Source organism: Streptopelia decaocto, assembly GCF_964273445.1.
Source record: "Streptopelia decaocto genome assembly, contig: HAP1_SCAFFOLD_92, whole genome shotgun sequence".
Classification (NCBI taxonomy): Eukaryota; Metazoa; Chordata; class Aves; order Columbiformes; family Columbidae; genus Streptopelia; species Streptopelia decaocto.
Genome location: NW_028115951.1, coordinates 153,868 through 176,288, shown reverse-complemented (window position 1 = coordinate 176,288; position 22,421 = coordinate 153,868). Strand labels below are relative to the sequence as shown.

Genomic DNA, 22,421 nt, shown 5'->3' with positions numbered 1-22,421 from the left:
AGGAGCAGCTGGGGAGGCTCTTGGGCTGGGGCGGGACACTGGGAGCCCCAACATTCCTTCCTGGGACACCCCAAAGAGTCCTTAGTTACCAACGGTCAGAGCGACCACGATGTTCCCGGCGAACGGTTCCTGGGTCCACCCGGTCCTGCGGCTGCTACAGCCATTCATGCTCCCCCAAAACTTCTTTCCCCCAGGTAGGAATCCACCCCGACCCCTGCAGCCCGGGACGCTCATGGGGGCAAGAGCGGAGGCGAGCGCCGGCCATGGCTCCTGTCTCTCTTGCAGGCTCAGCCCCACTGTGCCCACCGAGCGTGCAGCAGCAGCCCAACCCTGCAGCCTGGGCGCCCCCCCAGGCCCCACCAGCAGGTACGGCACCCCTGGCACCCCGTCTGCTCGGACACCCCGGCACCTTCGGCCCCTTCGCCATCCCCGACCCCGGGCACTCCCAGCACCCACCACCCCTGTCCCCAGCACAGGGGTTCAGCCAGCGCGGCCAAGCGGCCCTGCCCTGGGTCATATGTGCTCAGAAAATCCCGTTTTCTGAGCATTTCCCCAGTACCCGGGGCCATCTCTCCCATTTCCCCTCCCAGAACCGAGTCTCCTCCCACTTTGCAGCCCCGTTCCCTGCACAGAGTCTCACCCCATGGGGATGTCCCGGCCACTAGCAGACCCAGGGGACATTGGTGATGGGGACCAGCCCATGACAACTCCCTTTCCCCCTCACAGGGCTGCTGAGGGCACCATGTGGGTGCTGCTTTGACCCCCGTGTTTTCTGTGTACAATGGTATAACCACCAGGGCACAGCGGTGGCCGCAGCCACTCCAGTGCTGCCAACTCCCATCCAGAACCTTGAGATGCAATTCGCACAACTGAGCATCTCCAGCATGGCCACCGCTGCAGGGACACCCCCGGGCCACCATGTCCTCCCCAGCTGCTCGGCTGCCCACAACAACAAAGCCCCTGCAGACCCCACAAGCCACCTTGCAGTCCCCAAGAAGATCCTTCAACAAGATGCCCTGAAGCACAGTGTCCCCAAGCCTGATGAGCCCGGTGTCACCATGGCCACCGTGCCCCAGCGGGACTTCAGCTCACTGGCACTGCCAAAGGACCTGCTAACGCCCAACGAGCAGCAGCGGCGCAAAAGGAGCCACGAGCGGGGGCAGAGCCCCGAGCCCCCCAGCAAGCGCAGCACAGCGATGGAGCTGCCGCAGTCCCAGGCTGCCCCAGCGGAGCAGCGAGGCCGCAAATGGAGCCACGAACGGGGGCAAACCCCCGAGTCTGAGCCCCCCAGCAAGCACAGGGCGGGGGTGGCAGGGGAGGATTAGACCAAGGTTAGGGGGTGTGGGGGGTGGAGGGGTTAGGGAGGACACAACGCTGCATTAGGGAGGGGGCTGGAGGGGTTTGGGAGGACGGGATACTGCATTAGGGGGGGAGGGGGGCTGGAGTGGCTTTCATGGGACCTTTTTTCTTTTTCGCTTTCCATTAAATGCTGTTTTTCCGGATCTGCTCTATGCCTGTGTGGGGTGGGGTGAAGGGGCACTGAAAACCACAGACCCGGCTCCACCTCCCTGCTGCAGCAAAATAACCCCAAATCACCCCCAGAATGGCGAGGGAGGCACTGCAGGGCAGGGACCCTCCTGCCCTTGTCTGGCTGCACCTTGGGCAGCTGTTTTTCCCCTCCCTGGTCCTGCAACCAACCAAACAATCACTACACTGGCCAGAAATTGCCTGGAAATCTCATCTCCCTTTATTGCTCATTTCCCACCCCAGCTCCACAACCTGGGGCCCATGGAGCACCCAGCGACCCCAGCTCCGCGGGTCCGGCCGGCAGCAGGTGCATTGAGCCGCCATTCCGGACGCTGGTGATGGTGCAGCCCCCGCTGCTGCTCAGCACCCCAAGCTTCATTCTGGCCAAAAACTCGGGTCCCTGGAGCAGCTGCAGCACCCACCACAGCTCTGGGCGGGGGGGGCACAGAGAAAAGGAGAAAAAAAAAAGAATCCCAAAACCCAAATGTAGAGAGGCCTCAGCGCTGCAGGACAAGCTCTCCCCTCCTGATGCTGCTGGAGAAGCCGCTGGTGCCATTGTGGCCGTGGGGCAGGTGCAGGACCCCCTTGCAGAGCCCGAGGAGCTCGGACACACTGGTTGTTGCTGGGGGGATCCCGGGGCGGGGTTTGGGATCCCGAGAGGAGCTGCCGGCCCAGGGGGCCCAGGCGGGCGCCCCACTGCCCCAGGCACCGCGGGGGCTCTCGGGGCTGGAGCAGCTGCCGGTGCCCACGTTGGCGTCGAAGGGAGGGAAGAGGTCGCTGGAGAGGAGCGATCCGGTGAAGGTGTCGCTTCAGTCACTGGGACTGAAGTCCCTGCTGGGCCAGGTGGGTTCCGAGGGCTCCTTGTTCAGGAGGAGCGACGGCAATGCCAAGGCACCGTTCAGCTCCCGAGCGCTGCCGAGCAGGGAGCCCCCAAGGCCATAGGGGAACGTCACGGCTTTCGCCTGCGCTTTCAAACCCAGATGATCCACCATCTCCTCCACCACCTCTGGTTTCTTCTTGGAGCCCTTCCCGCTGAGCTGGACCACCCTGATGCTCTGGCCGCCCGGGTGTCCGAGCTCCTCCAGGGCTCTGCGGGCGCTCTCCAGGCTCTCGTACTCCACCAGCGCGCAGCAGCGGCTCAGCAGCTCGGGGAAGCGCGACGCGTATTTGCGCACAGCCGAGGGCAGCTTGCGGCCCGGGCGCAGGATGCGGATGGAGGCGATGGCGCCGAAGGGGCTGAACATCCCCGTGATGGTCTCCAGGAAGTTCTTCTGCAGCGGCAACAGCGCGTCCTGCTCGCGGGGCAGCAGCTCCCAGGCCAGCAGCAGTTTGCTGGGGGCATGCTGAGCAGGGACTCGGGGATGGGGACACGCCGCCGCACTTTGGTGCCCTCCTCGTTCACTTCCAGCAGCTCCGAGAACCACAGGGCGTAGAGCGTGAGCCGCCAGTCGCGCGTCAGGTATTTCACCTGTGGAAGAGACGGGGGTCACCACGTCCCCATGAGCGTCTCAGGCAGGGACCACCCTAAGCCTGCCGTCCGGGCAGGCTGCGACCCCATCAACCTGAAACCACAGCAAAGCAACGTCCCCATGCCACATGAGCATCTTTGGGGTTTGCAGGAGAACGTTCCCAGTGGGCTGTGGAAATGGTAACCTGGACCTCCCCATACACCCCAGCAGAAGCAGACAGAGAACAGCCAGACACACAAACACCCACCACATGAAGGCCACTTCCCAGCCCCGCTGGCCGGCACCAGGGGGCACCTACCTTCTTGAAGGACGTCAGCAGTTTGATGCTGACAAAGCCCATCTTGTTCTTCTGGATGTGTTTCAGCAGGAAAGCATCCTTGGCCAAGTTCTCATCGGAAAGGTAGAACTCCACCTGGGACAAGATCCTCCGGACCAGCTGTGGGTCGGGGATGGAGCAGCTGCGGTCCAACAGATCAGCCCCCAAGGCATCACTCATGTTGCAGAAGCTCCTGGCAGAGCAGCAGGGACACAGGTGTGCGCTGGTGGCCTTTGGGATGTCAGCACTGCCCAGTCTCTGCCATGAGGGCAGTAGGGACACCAGGGACCCCAGCCCTGCCCTGAACACAGGGGAACAGCAGCCTGCGCCCTGCGAGGCTCCCGGTGCTGAGACCGTGAATCTAAACCCATCCCAGAGAAGAGACACGTTCTCTTGGGGACAAACACGAGGTGAGACCCCGTGCACATCCCAACAGCCACGTACCCGCTGAAGCCCTTGCCGAATCCCTCGTGGCTGAGCAGGGCGAGCGAGCAGCTCCGGGACACACGGACGTTCAGCGCCGGGACAGAGTTTCTTTGCGCTATCAGAGCCCACTCCAGAGCTACGTGACGACATCGTCCTTCATCTGGGACGGCAAACAGGAGGAGGACAGGGCTGGGACACCTCCTGACTGCAGAGCCCCCGAGCCCAGTCCAGCCATGGGGGAGCAGAGGCAGCTCATTGCTGTGTCCTTACCTGCTTGGCAGTGCTGGGAAGGGTAGAAAATCCTGATACTACATCCTAGAAAGCCACAAGTAGCAAAGCCCAACCCTCCCCACCTCCAAAGTGAGGTTCCTGAAAGGCAAGTGAAAAAGAAGGACAAAAACAGAGGCAGGCAGGCTGCTGGTTTATAAGGGGAGGTGCCCACCAGGAGCCCAGGTGGGTGCTTATGGACCCACCAGGCTCCAGGTGAGACCTGTCAGGGCTTAAACAGCCCCAGCTGAGCCTGGGAGCAGCTGGGCCGGCCTGCGCTGACCCAGAGCAGGTGGAGGGGCAGAGACAGAGCTACTGGCACCCGGCACAGCAGTGGTACTGGCACGGCTGTGAACTGCTGCTGTTAAGCGGAAAATCATAGAATGATTTGGGTTGAGACCTTCCCAGCTCCCCAGTGCCCCCCCTGCCATGAGCAGGGACATCTTCACCAGCTCAGCTTGCTCAGAGCCCCGTCCAGCCTGGCCTGGGATGTCTCCAGGGATGGTTCACCCACCACCTCTTGCTCAGGGTCAGGAGGTGCTGCTGAGCCCCTCAGGGGGAAATAACCCCCTTGTTTAGGCCCTGAGACTTGAGATCTGAAGGAAGAGGCTCAGGCTGGTCCAGCCACCCCTGCACGACTGGCACAATGCAGAGGGAGAGCGAAAAAGGATGCAGAGGGAGAGGCTGAGGCTACACCTTCCCCGTCCCGAGGGCTCCCAGCAGGAAGGAGCCGTCGCTGGTCACGTCCCTGTGTCCTGCTCCCATCCTCCACAATCAGTCTGGAAGCATCATTACAAGATGCTTCTTGCAGCCCCATCTCCCACTCCGTGGATTCTGGTCTCGCCCCCCAAACCAGCCGCCGTTTTGCAGTGAATCCACCTCCCTGCACACACCGGATCCCCGGCCAAAACCGCTTCAATCAGACCAGACCCTGCACCTCCCCACAGTGCTGCAGCGTCCGCCTGACACCTTTTAGTGATTAAAGAAGAAATGGGACCACAACAATCCTTGTACAGGCCTGAGCATTTGATAGATGTTTATTGCTATTCAGGTTTAGCCAGGAATTGGGTGCATTGGATGGGGTGTCCTCCTCGCACAGTGCTGCACAGCTCCAGGGCATCTCGCTCATGCATCCGTGGGAAGCCTTTTCTGACTTAGTGCTCCCTGCATATATATTTCATCCTTTCCTGCAATCAACCTTTCCTTTTTCCTGGCTTGGCCTTTCCCAGCGAGTTCTTGAGGACTGGATTCCTCCAAACTGCTTGAGTGCTGCGGAAGGGACAGCTCTGGTGACCCAAGCACTGTACTCACCACCAACAATCGTCCAGCACCGCAACGCAGGTTTCACAGCTCCTCGTGTCCAACCCTGGTGTGACCTGATTATAGCAGGGGGTGAAAAAGCTCAAGCAGGCAACAAGAGAACTGTAGAACAGAATCACAGAATCATTTTGGTTGGAGGAGACACTCAAGATCATGGAGTCCAGCCATAACCCAGTCCTGGCACTGCCCCATGTCCTGAGAACCTCATGTCCGTCTGTCCAACACTGCAGGGATGGTGACTCCAGCACTGCCCTGGGCAGCCTGTTCCAATGCCCCACAGCCCCTTGGGGAAGAAATTGGCCTCCTTAGAATTACAGCTAGCGAGAGGGGTCAAGGACAGCAAAAAGAACGTTTTCAAATACATAGCAGATAAAACTAATACCAGAGGCAATGTAGGCCCACTGATGAATGGGGTGGGTGCCCTGGTGGCAGAAGATACAGAGAAGGCAGAATTACTGAATGCCTTCTTTGTCTCTGTCTACTCTGCCGGAGGCTGTCCTGGGGAGCCCTGTACCCCTGAGACCCCGGATGAAGCCAGGTCAATGGAGGAGTTTGCTTTAGTCGATGAGGACTGGGTTAGGGAGCAATTAAATAGTCTGGACATCCATAAATCCATGGGTCTGGATGGGATGCATCCGCGGGTGCTGAGGGAGCTGGCTGAAGTCATTGCTGGGCCGCTCTCCATCATCTTTGCCAAGTCTTGGGAAACGGGAGAGGTGCCCGAGGATTGGAGGAAAGCAAATGTCACTCCAGTCTTCAAAAAGGGCAAGGAGGAGGACCCGGGTAACTATAGACCCATCAGCCTCACCTCCGTCCCTGGGAAAGTAATGGAACAGCTTATCCTTGGTGCCATCTCAAGGCATATCAAGGTTAAGAGGGTTATTAGGAGCAGTCAGCATGGCTTTACCAAGGGTAAGTCATGCTTGCCCAAACTCATAGCCTTTTATGAGAATGTAACAAGGTGGATGGACGATGGCAGAGCGGTGGATGTGGTCTACCTTGACTTCAGTAAAGCCTTTGACACAGTCTCCCACAGCATCCTCACAGCTAAGTTGAGGAGGTGTGGTCTAGACAATAGAGTAGTGAGGTGGGTGACAAACTGGCTTAAGGAGAGAAGGCAGAGAGTGGTAGTCAATGGTGCAGAGTCTAGTTGGAGGCCAGTATCTGGTGGAGTGCCTCAGGGGTCAGTACTGAGGCCAATATTATTCAATATATTCATTAACTATTTAGACGAGGGAATAGAGTGTACTATCAGCAAGTTTGCTGATGACACCAAGCTGGGAGGAGTGGCTGACAGTGGAAGCTGTGCTGCCATCCAGAGACCTGGACAGGCTGGAGACTTGGGCGGGGAAAAACCTGATGAAATTTAACAAGGGCAAGCGTAGAGTCCTGCATCTGGGCAGGAACAACCCCAGGTTCCAGTATAGGTTGGGAAATTACATATTAGAGAGCAGTGTAGGGGAAAGGGACCTGGGGGTCCCGGTGGACAGCAGGATGACCATGAGCCAGCACTGTGCCCTTGTGGCCAGGAAGGCCAATGGCATCCTGGGGTGTATTAGAATGGGGGTGGTTAGTAGATCGAGAGAGGTTCTCCTTCCGCTCTACTCCGCCCTGGTGAGACCCCATCTGGAATATTGTGTCCAGTTCTGGGCCCCTCAGTTCCAGAAGGACAGGGAACTGCTGGAGAGGGTCCAGCATAGGGCAACAAAGATGACTAAGGGAGTGGAGCACCTCCCTTAGGAAGGAAGGCTGAGGGAGCTGGGTCTCTTTAGTTTGGAGAAGAGGAGACTGAGGGGGGACCTTATTAATGTTTATAAATATATAAAGGGTGAGTGCCACGAGGATGGAGCCAGGCTCTTCTCGGTGGCAAACAATGACAGGACAAGGGGTAAGGGAATCAAGCTGGAACACAAGAGGTTGCACTTAAATTTGAGAAGAAACTTCTTCTCAGTGAGGGTGACGGAGCACTGGAACAGGCTGCCCAGGGAGGTTGTGGAGTCTCCTTCTCTGCAGACATTCAAACCCACCTGGAGATGTTCCTGTGCGACCTCACCTGGGCGTTCCTGCTCCAGCAGGGGGATTGGACTGGATGAGCTTTTGAGGTCCCTTCCAATCCCAAACATACTGTGATACAGTGATACTGTGATACTTTGATGATGTATTGGGATACTGTCTCTGGGATGCTGCACCTAGGATGCTGTATCTGGGATGCTGTATCTTGGATGCTGTATCTGAGATGTTGTATCTTGGATGCTGTATCTAGGATGCTGTATCTGGGATGCTGTATCTTGGATGCTGTATCTAGTATGCCGAATGTGGGATGCTGTATCTAGGATGCTGTATCTGGGATGCTGTATCTGGGATATTGTATGTAGGATGCTGTGTCTGGGATGCTATATCTTGGATGCTGTATGTGGGATGCTGTATCTAGGATCTGTATCCGGGATGCTGTATCTAGGATGCTGTATCTGAGATATAGTATCTGGAATGCTGTATCTAGGATGTTGTATCTGGGATGCTGTATCTGGGATGCTGTATCTTTGATGCTGTATCTAAGATGCTGTGTCTGGGATGCTGTATCTTGGATACTGTATCTAGGATGTTGTGTCTGGTCTGCTGTATCTTGGATGCTGTATCTAGTATGCTGAATGTGGGATGCTGTATCTAGGATGCTGTATCAGGGATGCTGTATCTGGGATAGTATATCTGGGATGCTGTATCTAGGTTCCTGTAACTAGGATGCTGTATCTGGGATGCTGTATCAAGGATGCTGTATCTGGGGTGCTGTATCTGGCATACTGTATGTAGGATGCTGTATCTGGGATGCTGTATCTTGGTTGATGGGTCTAGGATGCTGAATCTGGCATGCTGTATCCAGGATGCAGTATCTGGGATGCTGTATCTAGTATGCTGTATGTGGGATACTGTGTCTATGATGCTGTATCTGCAATGCTGTATCTGGGATGCTGTATCTTGGATACTCTACCTGGGATGCTGTACCTAGGATTCTGTATCTGGGATACAGTATCCCAGATACAGCATCCCGGATATAGCATTGGAGATACAGCATCCCACATACAGCATCCTTGATACAGCATCCCAGATACATCATGCTAGATACTGAATTCCAGAAACAGCACTCCACGTACAGCATCCCCGGTACAGCCTCCTAGATACAGCATCCCAGATACAGCATCCTAGATAGAGCACACAGATACAGCATGGCAGATAAAGAATACTAAATACAGTATACAAGAGACAGCATACTTGATAGAGCATCCCAGATACAGTATCCCAGATACAGTAACCCCGGTACAGTATCCTAGATACAGTATCTCAGATACAGCGTCCCAGATACCGCATTCTAGATGCAGTATCCCAGATACAGCATCCTAGAAGCAGCATCTCAGATACAGCATCCCAGATGCAGCATTTTAGATACAGCATCCAAGATACTGGATCCGAGAATAAGCATCCTAGATACAGAATCCCAGATACAGTATCCCAGATACAGCATCCCAGATACACCATCCCACATACAGCATACTAGTTACAGCATCCCAGCTGTATCTGGGATGCTGTATCTGGGACTGTATCTGGGATACTGTATCTGGGATATTGTATCTGGAATGCTGTATCTGGGATGCTGTAGCTGGGATGCTGTATCTGGGATGCTGTATCTTGGATACTGTATCTGGGACACTGTATCTGGGATACTGTATCTTGGATGCTCTATCTAGGATGCTGTATCTGGGATTCTCTATCTGGTATGCTATATCTGAGATGCTGTATCTGGGATACTGTATCTAGGATGCTGTATCTGGGATGCTGTAAATCGGATGCTGTATCTGGGATGCTGTATCTGGTATGCTGTGTCCTGAATGCTGTATCTGGGTGCTGTATCTGGGATGCTGTATCTGCGATGCTGTATCTGGGATGCTGTATTAGGGATGATGTATCTAGGATGCTGTATCTTGGATTGTATATCAAGGATGATGTATCTGGGTTGCTGTATCTAGGATGATATATCTAAGATGCTGTATCAGGGATGGTGTATCTAGGGTGGTTTTTCTGGAATGCTCTATCTAGGATGCTCTATCTAGGATGCTGTGTGTGGGATTCTTTATCTGGGATGCTATATCTGGGATACTTTATCTAGGATGCTGTATATGGGATGCTGTGTCTGGGATGCTGTATCTTGGATGCTGTATCTGGGATGCTCTATCTAGGATGATGTATCCAGGATACTGTATCTAAGATGCTGTATCTTGGATGTTTTATCTGGGATGCTGTATCTGGGATACTGTATCTGGGATTCTGTATCTAGGAAGCTGTATCTGGTATATTGTATCTGTGATACTGTATCTCGTATGCTGTATGTACGATACTGTATCTGGGATGCTTTATCTGAGAAACTGTATCAAGGATACTGTATCTAGTATGCTCTGTCTGGGATGCTGTATGTAGGATACTGTATCTGAGATGCTGTAACTGAGATACTGTATCTACGCTGCTGTATCTGGGATGCTGTACCTGGGATGCCGTATCTGGGATGAAGTATCTGCGATGCTGTATCTGGGATGCTGTATCTGGAATGCTGTATCTAGGGTCCTGCATCTGGGATACTGATTCTAGGACACTGTATCTACGATGCTCTGTCTGGGATTCTGTATCTGGGAAGCTGTGTATTTGATGCTGTATCTGCGATGCTGTATCTAGGATGCTGTATCTAGGATGCTGTATGTGGGATGCAGTATGTAGGATGCTGTATCTAGGATGCTGTATGTGGGATGCAGTATGTAGGATGATGTATCTAGGATGCTTTAACTAGGATGCTTTAACTAGGATGCTTTAACTAGGATGCTGTATCTTGGATGGTCTATCTAGTATTCTGAATCTGGAATGGTATATCTGGGATGCTGTATCAAGGATGCTGTATCTGGGATGATGTATCTGGGATACTTTATCTAGGATGCTGTATCTAGGATACTGTATCTAGGATGCTGTATCTAGGATTCTGTATCTGTGATGCCATATCTGGGATGCTCTATTTGGGATACTGCACCTGGCATGCTGTATCTAGGATGCTGTATCTGGGATGCTGTATCTAGGATGCTGTATCTATTATGCTGTCTCTGGGATGCTGTATTTGGGATACTCTATCTGGGATACTGTATTTGGGATGCCTTCTCTGGGATGCAGTATCTAGCATGATGTATCTGGGATGCTGTATTCAGGATACTGTAACTGGGATCCTGTATCTAGGTTGTTGTATATGGGATGCTATATCTAAGATGCTGTATGTACGATGCTGTATCAGGGATGCCGTATCTAGGATACTGTATGTAGGATGCTGTATCTGGGATGCTGTATCTGGGAGGCTGTATCTAGGCTACTGTATCTAGGATGCTGTATCAGGGATGCTGTGTCTAGGATGCTGTGTCTGGGATACTGTATCATGGAATGCAGTATCTGGGATGCTGTGTCTGGGATGCTGTATCTTGGATGGTCTATCTAGTATTCTGAATCTGGAATGGTATATCTAGGATGCTGTATCTGGGATACTGTATCTGGGATGATGTATCTAGGATGCTGTATCTAGGATGCTGTGTCTGGAATGCTGTATCTGGTATGCTCTATCTGGGATACTGTATCTAGGATGCTCTATCTGGGATGCTGTAGCTGGGATGCTGTATCTGGGATACTGTATCTGTGATGACGTACCTAGGATACTGTATCTAGGACGCTGTTTCTGGGATGCTGTATCTAGGATGCTGTATCTGGGATGCTGTATCTTGGATGCTGTATCTAGGATACTCTATCTGGGATACTGTATCGAGGATGCTGTATGTAGGATGCTGTATCTGGTATGCTGTATCTAGTATGCTCTATCTGGCATGCTATATCTTAGATGCTGTATGTAGGATGCTGGATGTAGGATGCTCTATCTGGTATACCTTATCTGGGATGCTGTATCTAGGATGCTCTGTCTAGGATGCTGTATCTTGGATGCTGTATTTTGTATGCTTTATCTGGGTTGCTATATCTGGGTTCTGTATCTAGGATACTGTATCTACGATACTGTATCTAGGATGTTGTATCTAGGGTGATGTATCTGGGACGCTGTATCGAGGATGTTGAACCTGGGATGCCGTATCTGGGATGCTGTATCTAGGATACTGTATCTGGGATGTTGTATCTTGGATGCTGTATATAGTATGCTAAGTCTGGGATGCTGTATCTAGTATGCTGAATCTGGGATGCTGTAACTAGTATGCTGTATGTGGGATGCTGTATCTGGGATGCTGTATCTGGGATACTGTATCTGGGATTCTGTATCTAGGATGCTTATTCTGGGATCTAGTATCGTGCATGCTGTATCTAAAATGCTGTATCTGGGATGCTGTATCCGGGATGCTGTATCTAGTATGCTGTTTCTAGGATGCTGTATCCGCGATACTGTATCTCGAATGCGGTATCTGGGACGCTGTCTCTGAGATACTGTATCTAGGATACGGTATGTAGCATGCTCTCTCTGGGATGTTGTATCTGGGATACTGTATTTAGTATTCTTTATCTGTGATGCTGTATCTGTGTGCTTTATCTAGGATGCTGCATCGAGGATGCAGTATCTAGGATGCTGTATCATGGGATGCTGTATCTAAGATGCTGAATCTGGGATGCTGTATCTAGGAGGCTGTACCGGGGATGCTGTACATGGGGTGCTGTATCTGGAATGCAGTATCTAGCATGATGTATCTGGGATGCTGTATCAAGGATGCTGTATCTGGGATGCTGTATCTGAAATGCTGTGTCCGGGATGCTGTATCTGAGATACTGTATCTGGGATGCTGCATCTAGGATGCTGTATCTGGGATGCTGTATCTTGGATGCTGTATCTGGGATGCTGTGTCTGGGATCATGTATCTAAGATACTCTATCTGGGATGCCGTATCTAGGAGGCTGTAACTGGCATGCTCTATCAAGGAGACTATATCTGGCGTGCTGTATCTGGGATGCTTTATCTTGGCTGCTGTATCTAGTATGTTGAATCTGTGATGCAGTAACTAGGATGCTGTATCTAGGGTAGTGTATTTAGGATGTTTTATCTGGGATATGGAATCTGGGATACTGTATCTGGGATGCTGTATCCGGGATGCTCTATCTGGGATACTGTATCTGGTATACCGCATCTAGGATGCTGTATCTGGGATGCTCTATCTGGGATGCTGCATCTAGGATGCTATATCTGGGATGCTGTATCTGGGATGCTGTATCTTGAATGATGTATCTAGGATGCTTTGTCAGGGATGCTGTACCTAGTACACTGTATCTGGGATGCTGTATCTAGGGTGATGTATCTAGGATGCTGTAGCCAGGATGCTCTAGCTGGGATGCTTTATCTTGCCTGCTGTATCTAGTATGCTGAATCTGGGATGCTGTAACTAGAATGCTGTATCAAGGATACTGTATATAGTATGTTGTATCTGGGATATGGGATCTAGGATGCTGTAACTAGGATGTTCTATCTAGGATACTGTATCTAGGATGTTGTATCTGGGATATGGAATCTGGGATACTGTATCTGAGATGCTGTATCTAGGATGCTGTATCTGGGATATTGTATCTGGGATACTGTATCTAGGATACTTTATCTAGGATGCTATATCTGGGATGCTGTATGTGGGATACTGTATCTAGGATGCTGTATTTGGGATGCTGTATCTAGGATGCTGAATCTGGGATGCTGTATCTGGGTCCTCTATATGGGATGCTCTATTTGGCATGCTGTATCTAGGATGTTGTATATAGGGTGCTGTATCTAGGATGATGTATCTAGGATGCTTTATCCGGGATACTGTATCTGGATGCTGTATTTTGGATGCTGTATCTTGGTTGATGTGTCTAGGATGCTGAATCTGGCATGCTGTATCCAGGATGCTGTATCTGGGATGCTGTATCTAGTATGCTGTATGTGGGATACTGTATCTATGATGCTGTATCTGCAATGTTGCATCTGGGATGCTGTATCTTGGATACTCTACCTGGGATGCTGTACCTAGGATTCTGTATCTGGGATACAGTATCCCAGATACAGCATCCCGGATATAGCATTGGAGATACAGCATCCCACATACAGCATCCTTGATACAGCATCCCAGATACATCATGCTAGATACTGAATTCCAGATACAGCACTCCACGTACAGCATCCCCGGTACAGCCTCCTAGATACAGCATCCCAGATACAGCATCCTAGATACTGCATCCTAGATGCAGCATCCTAGATAGAGCACACAGATACAGCATGGCAGATAAAGAATACTAAATACAGTATACAAGAGACAGCATACTTGATAGAGCATCCCAGATACAGTATCCCCGATACAGTATCCTAGATACAGTATCTCAGATACAGCGTCCCAGATACCGCATTCTAGATACAGTATCCCAGATACAGTATCCTAGAAGCAGCATCTCAGATACAGCATCCCAGATGCAGCATTTTAGATACAGCATCCAAGATACTGGATCCGAGAATAAGCATCCTAGATACAGAATCCCAGATACAGTATCCCAGATACAGCATCCCAGATACACCATCCCACATACAGCATACTAGTTACAGCATCCCAGCTGTATCTGGGATGCTGTATCTGGGACTGTATCTGGGATACTGTATCTGGGATACTGTATCTGGAATGCTGTATCTGGGATGCTGTATCTAGGATACTGTATCGGGGATACTGTATCTGGGATGCTCTATCAAGTATGCTGTATCTGGGACACTGTATCTGGTATGCTGTATCTTGAATGCTCTATCGGGGTGCTCTATCTGGGATGCTGTATCTGGGCTGCTGTATGTGGCATACTGTATCTATGATGCTGTATTTGGGATGCTGTATATAGGATGCTGTATCTTGGATACTCTATCTGGGATGCTGTACCTAGGATGCTGTATCTGGGATACTGTATCTAGGATGCTGTATCTAGGATGTTCTATGTGGGATGCTGTAACTAGAATGCCGTATCTGGGATGTTGTATATGGGATACTGTATAAGCATACTGTATCTAGGATGCTGTATCTAGGATACTGTATCTGGGATTCTGTATCTGGGATACTGTATCTGGGATGCTCTATCTGGGATGCTGTATCTGGGATACTGTATCTGGTATGGTGTATCTTGAATGCTGTATCTGGGTGCTCTATCCGGGATGCTGTATCTGGGCTGCTGTATCTGAGATGCTGTATCTGGGATGCTGTATCTGGGATGCTGTATCTGGGATGATGTATCTAGGATGCTGTGTCTAGGATGATGTATCTGGGATGCTGTATCTGGGATGCTGTATCTAGGATGCTGTATCTTGGATGCTATATCTAGGATGATGTATCTGGGATGCTGTATCTTGGATGATGTATCTTGGATGCTGTATCTGGGATGCTGTATCTAGCATGATATATCTAGCATGCTGTATCAGGGATGGTGTATCTAGGGTGGTGTTTCTGGAATGGTCTATCTACGATACTCTATCTAGGATGCTGTGTGTGGGATTCTTTATCTGGGATGCTCTATCTGGGATATTGTATCTTGGATGCTGTATATGGGATACTGTATCCGGAATGCTGTATCTGGGATGCTCTATCTAGGATGATGTATCCGGGATACTGTATCTAAGATGCTGTATCTTGGATGTTTTATATGGGATGCTGTATCTGGGATTCTGTATCTAGGAAGCTGTATCTGGTATATTTTATCTGGGATGCTGTATCTAGGATACTGTATCTGGGATGCTGTATCTGACAAATTGTATCTAGTATACTGTATCTAGTATGCTCTGTCTGCGATGCTGTATCTGGGATGCTGTATATAGGATGCTGTATCTGCAATGGTGTATCTGGGTAATGTATCTAGGATGCTTTATCTAGGATGCTGTATCTAGGCTGCTGAATCTGGGATGCTGTACCTGTGATGCCGTATCTGGGATGCCGTATCTAGGATGCTGTATCTGAGATGCTGTATCTAGGATGCTGTATCGGGTGTGCTCTTTATTTCTATCCTGTCCTATCTCTCTGTCTAAACCAGTTCTTGTGTGCATGTCCCTTGTGGATGGTGGATCTCATCAGATCCAGCTTACACACACAGCGGAGGAAAGTGTTTTGCTCTTTATGAAACTGTGCAGTGTTCACACAGGAGAGCAGGTGGAGCTGGTGCACAGGAGCTGCAGCATCTCTTGCAGAGCTCGGTGGAGAAGTCTGATGGAGGAAAAGTGATGCCATCTCTGGTGGCCAATGAGGGAACCGGCAGACTGGGGGTGGGGGTGAGGAGCCAGGTTGTCCATACAGTGTCCAGCCTCAAGGGACCCTTCTCCTGCCTGTCCAGATGTCTTCAGGAGACCCTCGGGATCAATGTCCAGTGTAGAATGCTGCTGTCACTTCTTCCATACACTGAAAAATGACAGAAAATACCTTGGAAAGAAAAAACCTTCTTTATGAAATCGTCTTTGAAATCTTCATCAGCAAATGTCCCATTGAAACCTCTCCCGTTAGTTCTACAAGTCTGAAGATTTGAAGGAAATTAGGGAAAGAAACATCGCTCCTTAGGGCTTTCTGTGTTTTAATGAGCCCCATGGCGTATTTGGTGCTGAGTCCATGAACCTCAGACACCAAGCACAGACTGAAGAGTCTGCTCAAGAAGTCCAAGTCAGAAGCAAACTCCAAAGTACCTTGAAGCATTAATGGGCCCCACTGAGGGCTGTTCCTGACAAAGCCTCCCCAGGGACTCGTTAGAGCAGATAATTGGAGGCAGCGATTGCATCAGGCAAAGGCAAAGTGCAGCAGCTCTGATGCTGAGAAAGCCCTTGGTTTGTCTGATGAAGGACAATGGCCAAGCCTTGAGCCCCTGCTCTTGAGCCCCTCCTCTTTGCTTCATGGTACTTAGTGAGCTGAATTTGCAGAAATCTGAAGCAGTAAAATTCTGCTGGTATTCACCAAAACGTCTCCAGACTGCACTGACCACCTGTGAGATCAGGGCTGGTTCGCACTTTGCTGGGAAGAACGGAATCGACTGGGGAGAAAAGAGGTTGGAGGGACTTTCCCAGCTCAGGGTGCTCAGAGCCCCATCCAGCCTGGCCTGGGGTGTCTCCAGGGATGGTTCATCCACCACCTCTCTGGCCAACCTGGGCCAGGCTCTCACCACCCTCAGGGCCAACAATTCCTTCCTCGTGTCCGGCCTGAATCTCCCTCCTTTAGTTCAGAACCATCACCTCTTGTCCTGTCGCAACATCGGGCTGTACAGCAGAGGGTTTGCAGTGCTGTGAGCTCCCAGAGAGGAGCATCGTGCAAATCTGCCAAGTTCTGAGTCCCCCACGCAGGGCGAGGTGCCCATTGGAAGGCTGAGCAGCAGCTTCTACTGTCACCATTGGGGTTTGCTCACATTCAAACAGAAGCAGCAGGAATTGTTTCCTCCTCCTGCTTGGGCCAAAAAGGCTGCATCCTTCCAGAAACCTTTTGGGAAAGAGTGTTTGCAACAGACCAGGTTTGCAAGGGTGACTACAGCAGCCTGGAACAGAGTCACCACCCAGCAAGAGTGGGGAGGAACCTGCCTCGAGCCCTCGTGAAGTTCAGCACAGCTGGGCAAAGGAATGGAGGGGTCTGATCCTGGTGTGTTTGTCCCGTCCCACCAGGTGAGATTAAGGATGAGTTAACTTTGAATACTCTGCATGTCAGCAGGACCACCCAGAGGAAAAGCAGCAGGGGGCTGAGAAATTGCTCAAGAAATGTTCTGGTACTATGATTATATGACTTGCAAAGTCACGCTAAGGAGAGCAACGTGGGTCACGTAACCCTCCCTTCAGTAGATCTACTACTAAACACACGATTCTTGGGCCACATCATTTACAAAGAGGTCTAAGTACTTCAATAAAAAGAGAAGATGAATGTCAAGGACAGAATGATTTATTCCACTGTACTCTGAGACATTATAAAACCCAAAATACAATAAAGACAGTGTTTGGATGAGAACACTTGCAAGCGTTCCACATATACCGTTGTGGCGTGGAGCCAATCACAGTATCACAGTATGTTTGGGATTGGAAGGGACCTCGGAAGATCATCTAGTCCAATCCCCCTGTCAGAGCAGGAACGTCTCAGATGAGGTCACTCAGGAACATGTCCAGGCGGGTTTTGAATGTCTGCAGAGAAGGAGACTCCACAACCTCCCTGGGCAGCCTGTTCCAGTGCTCCATGACCCTCACTGAGAAGAAGTTTCTTCTCAAATTTAAGTGGAACCTCTTGTGTTCCAGCTTGATCCCATTACCCCTTGTCCTATCATTGTTTGCCACTGAGAAGAGCCTGGCTCCATCCTCATGGCACTCACCTTTTATATGCTTATAGACATTAATAAGGTCCCACCTTAGCCTCCTCTTCTCCAAACTAAAGAGACCCAGCTCCCTCAGCCTTTCTTCATAAGGGAGGTGCTCCAGTCCCTTAGTCATCTTTGTTGCCCTACACTGGACTCTCTCCAGCAGTTCCCTGCCCTTCTGGAACTGAGGGGCCCAGAACTGGACACAACACTCCAGATGGGGTCTCACCAGGGCGGAGTAGAGGGGAAAGAGAACCTCTCTCGATCTACTAACCACCCCCCTTCTAATACACCCCAGGATGCCATTGGTCCCTTTCCCCTACATTGCTTTCTAATAGGTCATTCCCCAACCTATACTGGAACCTGGGGTTGTTCCTGCCCACATGCAGAACTCTACACTTTCCCTTGTTAAATTTCATCAGGTTTTTCCCCGCCCAACTCTCCAGCCTGTCCAGGTCTCTGATGGCAGCACAGCCTTCTGGCGTGTCAGCCACTCCTCCCAGCTTGGTGTCATCAGCAAACTTGCTGATAGTACACTCTATGCCCTCGTCTAAATAGTTAATGAATATATTGAATAATATTGGCCCCAGTACTGACCCCTGAGGCACTCCACTAGATACTGGCCTCCAACTCTCTGGCTTCTCTCCTTAAGCCAGTTTGCAACCCACCTCACTACTCTATTGTCCAGACCACACTTCCTCAACTTAGCAACTAGGATGCTATGGGAGACCGTGTCAAACGCTTTGCTGAAGTCAAGGTAGACCACATCCACCGCTCTGCCATCATCCATCCACCTTATTACATTCTCATAAAAGGCTATGAGGTTGGTCAAGCATGACTTACCCTTAGTAAAGCCATGCTGACTGCTCCTAATAACCCTCTTAACCTTGATATGCCTTGAGATGGCACCAAGGACAAGCCATTCCATTACTTTCCTAGGGACGGAGGTGAGGCTGACCGGTCTATAGTTACCTGGGTCCTCCTTCTTGCCGTTTTGAAGACTGGAGTGACATTTGCTTTCCTCCAATCCTCAGGCACCTCTCCCGTTTCCCAAGACTTGGCAAAGATGATGGAGAGCGGTCCAGCAATTACTTCAGCCAGCTCCCTCAGCACCCGCGGATGCATCCCATCTGGACCCATGGATTTATGGATGTCCAGACTATTTAATTGCTCCCTATCCCAGTCCTCATCAACTAAAGCAAACTCCTCCATTGACCTGGCTTCATCCGGGGTCTCAGGGGTACAGGGCTCCCCAGGACAGCCTCCGGCAGAGTAGACAGAGACAAAGAAGGCATTCAGTAATTCTGCCTTCTCTGTATCTTCTGTCACCAGGGCACCCACCCCATTCATCAGTGGGCCTACATCGCCTCTGGTGTTAGTTTTATCTGCTATGTATTTGAAAAAGCTCTTTTTGCTGTCCTTGACCCCTTCTGCCAGGTTGTTGTCTCTATCAGCATTATTCACGTCCTCAGAAGAGGGCACAACAGGGCTGCTCTCCACTGCTTCTTCCCCCTAAAGAGCAGCATTGACTAGATGGACATCACGCAGTTTGCTACAGTGGCCAAGGCAAGGCTCCTCACCAACAGCACTTAAGTGCCGTGACCTGTGGGGTTCATTACCTTTCACATCAAGATATTCATTGTTTACACCACGCAGTTTCTCGGCCCCCCACACCATTCCCAGAGAGGGGGTGGATGAACCATCCCTGAGACATCCCAGGCCAGGCTGGACGGGGCTCTGAGCAAGCTGAGCTGGTGAAGATGTCCCTGCTCATGGCAGGGGGGGCACTGGGGAGCTGGGAAGGTCCCTTCAACACAAACCATTCTATAATTCCCAAGACACCTGCTGTTGCTCTTCCCCAGACAGGGCACACAGGGGACAGAGAGACCTTTGGTCTGTTCTCAACACCTGCTATTAAATCCTGTCCTTATTGGCTTCTCCACGCAGCAGCAGGCTGGTAGCCCTGTCCCATTTATTCTCAAATCGGATAAAAAATTGACTGTAGACATCTCATTCCTTATAGTCTTGCTTTAGATCTGCTGAGAGAGCGACTCTAATAATCACGTGGGCAATAGTGGTTTTGTCACAATGATGTACCCACGTGTAGGTAGGGAACAGGAGAGCTACTGAAGCCTCTAAATGTCCATGAGGATCCTCACGATCCAAACAGCTGCAATTCAACGAGAACAGCACAACTGAAATATTAAAGTTGAAGTCTGTTATAGGAAAACAAAGTGTTTAAGGTACCACTGCCACCCAAAGACTGAGAGCCCAGCCTCATTTAAACATATAAAACCTGGGATTTTTAGGAGAGTAACTACTCCACCTTTCCCTTTGGGGTCAAGAATGTTTTTAAGAGCAAAAACTAGAAGAAAGAGCAGGTGCATCACCTCATCGATCAGAATAAGTGGATTCTCTGTCTTGGTTTTCTTCAGGCACTGGATGATCTTTCCTGGCATTGCTCTGACATACGTCCTCCTGTGTTAGCAGAGACTCTGTTTAGGGAACCATTGTAAAGCGCAAACACATCGCACACCACAACATGCAGCTGATGGAACACCTTTATCCCACTGGTAAATAAGTCTACATTGCTTCTACACCCATCAAAAGCATCTCCATCGCCACACTAAGCACCAAGAACCATCAAGTCTCTTTCTAGCAATCAGACATGAATGTTGGGCACATTTAAATGTGAAGCAAAGAGTTAAGGCCGAGAACAGAGATGTTTGAGTAGTGACTTCTTGTTTCTTGGGTAAAGAAACATTAGCAAAGGGAACGTTTCATTCCCTCACGTGGTAGGGACAAAAAAGGAAGATGAGTGTAAATCAAAAGATACCGAAGGAACAAACTGCGGCCAGCAAAACGATTTTTCTGCTAGACGGAACTGGCATCCAGGTACATGCAGCAGCAAAGAAGAGGACAAAAGGTGTGAACGCCAAAAAACACTCCGAAAAGTGTGTATTAATAAAACACTTCTCTCTGGTTCTGTATCATATAGGGCAGAACCTCACAGGTTCACCTCGCGCTCCAGAACAGTTACTTTTACTAGTTTGAAAACACTGTTAGTTTTATTTTCAGGTGTTTCTGGAAGGGAAATAAACTTGTGGCAGGGCTGGATATACTGATTTTTGTATCCATGTCTTGTGTTCTCCCTGGGACTATCCCTCTTCCCAGCTTTTCCTCAGGCAGCGCTTCCTGATTTTTAGAAACCATTCGCATTTGGCATCAGTGCGATGCTCTTGGGGGGCCTCACAGCTTTTCAGTGATCTCCCCATAGCAAACCCTAGAAACAGGGAGCGACTGCACTCATAGACACGAATCCGGTATGTTCCAAACTCCACCCTGTGCTGTCCTTTCCACCTCCTGCATCCCAGCTCCCGGCCGCAAGGGTTGGCAGAACACACACGAAAATCAAACACGTTGTCCAACTTCAGTGAAGCTCCTATTTTGAGAACATCCGTAAAAACTGCTGGACAGAGAAACCGCTCAGTTTACACTGACCTGTGTCCTTTTATTTCTGCTACGTCGGTCATCCCTCCAACGCTGAAGCGGAAATACTCTCTGTTTAAGGCTCTGGCGATGGAGCATGCAATGCTGGTTTTGCCAACCCCGGGGGGGCCATAGAAACACAGGATCTTGCCCTGGGTGGATCCCCGCAGCTGGCTGACCGCGATGAACTCCTGCGGAACGGAGGAAGCGCCCGCGGTGAACAGAGGGAACTGCAGCAACACCAAACGGCCCCGTTACCAGGGGAGCAACGATGACAAAATGGGCACCGTACACAGATCTGGTCCTCGGAGGAGCTGGGGAGGGCGAGGGGAAGGATGCTGGTGCAGCTCTTTTCGCTCTGGTTATTTACACACTGGGTTTTGTGCTCTGTACTCATGTCACCGGGAGAAGCAGTCTGTCTGTCTGTCTGTCTGTCCGTCTGCCTCTCTCCACTGTTCTGAAGCGGGCAGACAGACTTCCAGTTCTTCTCCCAGCTTCCCTGGTTCACCCAGCTACCTGTGAGCATCTCCCACCGCATCAGTTCCTCTTTGCTAAATTAAACTCATATCTTTTCACACTCCTGCACTGGGTAAACCTCAAATAACCCTCAGCACTTGAGAAATCAAAAGATGGGAGCTCAGAACTGAAACCTCAACTGCTCGTGCGCTTACAGTGGAGAAATCACTATGCATGCGGGCACTGAGACGTGGTTCGCCTGTAACAAGCTGGTTATTGAGCAAAGATGAGCCTTGATCTCTTCCACCTACAGCACTGAATGCTGCAGCAATACATGGACGATAGAACTGATTAAGGCTCAAACCTGCACAGGTATTTCTCAGTACCCCAAAATCATCCACCTCGCTTGCATTGCTACAACTGCGGAATCTTCGCTGCGTGGAATTAATCACATCAATAATCAAAGCCCCAGACCCATACGAGGCAACTCAATCTGTTGCTGTATAAAGGCTGGGCCTAATGGGCATTAACATAAGAGACTGGTACTCAAAAGGGGATTTCTGCTTGCAAGTGTGCAACAACAGGCTTACCATCAATCATTCAAAATCATAAATCACATAGTGGGGTTTACTCACAAGTCTTGGGCACTGCTAGGGAAAGGAGCCCCTTTGGCTTCAAAGATACTTCAAAACCTTTCTCTTTTTCGGGAACAAGGCAATTTAATAAAAGCAAAACCCCAAGATGTCTCAGAATTTACTATTTGTTATATAAAATGACATTGTTCTGTT

At 50.4% G+C, this 22,421-nt stretch overlaps 1 protein-coding gene across 1 annotated transcript; it reads right to left on the bottom strand.

Annotated features, from left to right (window-relative positions):
* Positions 1-2,336: 2,336 nt before the first annotated feature.
* LOC309452506 (la-related protein 6-like) lies at positions 2,337-19,365 on the bottom strand (the record flags this gene model as incomplete). The annotated part of the gene is given in 5 exon segments (XM_082077127.1): positions 2,337-2,860; positions 2,863-2,995; positions 3,295-3,505; positions 3,757-3,898; positions 19,308-19,365. Coding segments are annotated over 5 exon segments (1,068 nt in total).
* Between the last annotated feature and the right edge of the window lie 3,056 nt (positions 19,366-22,421).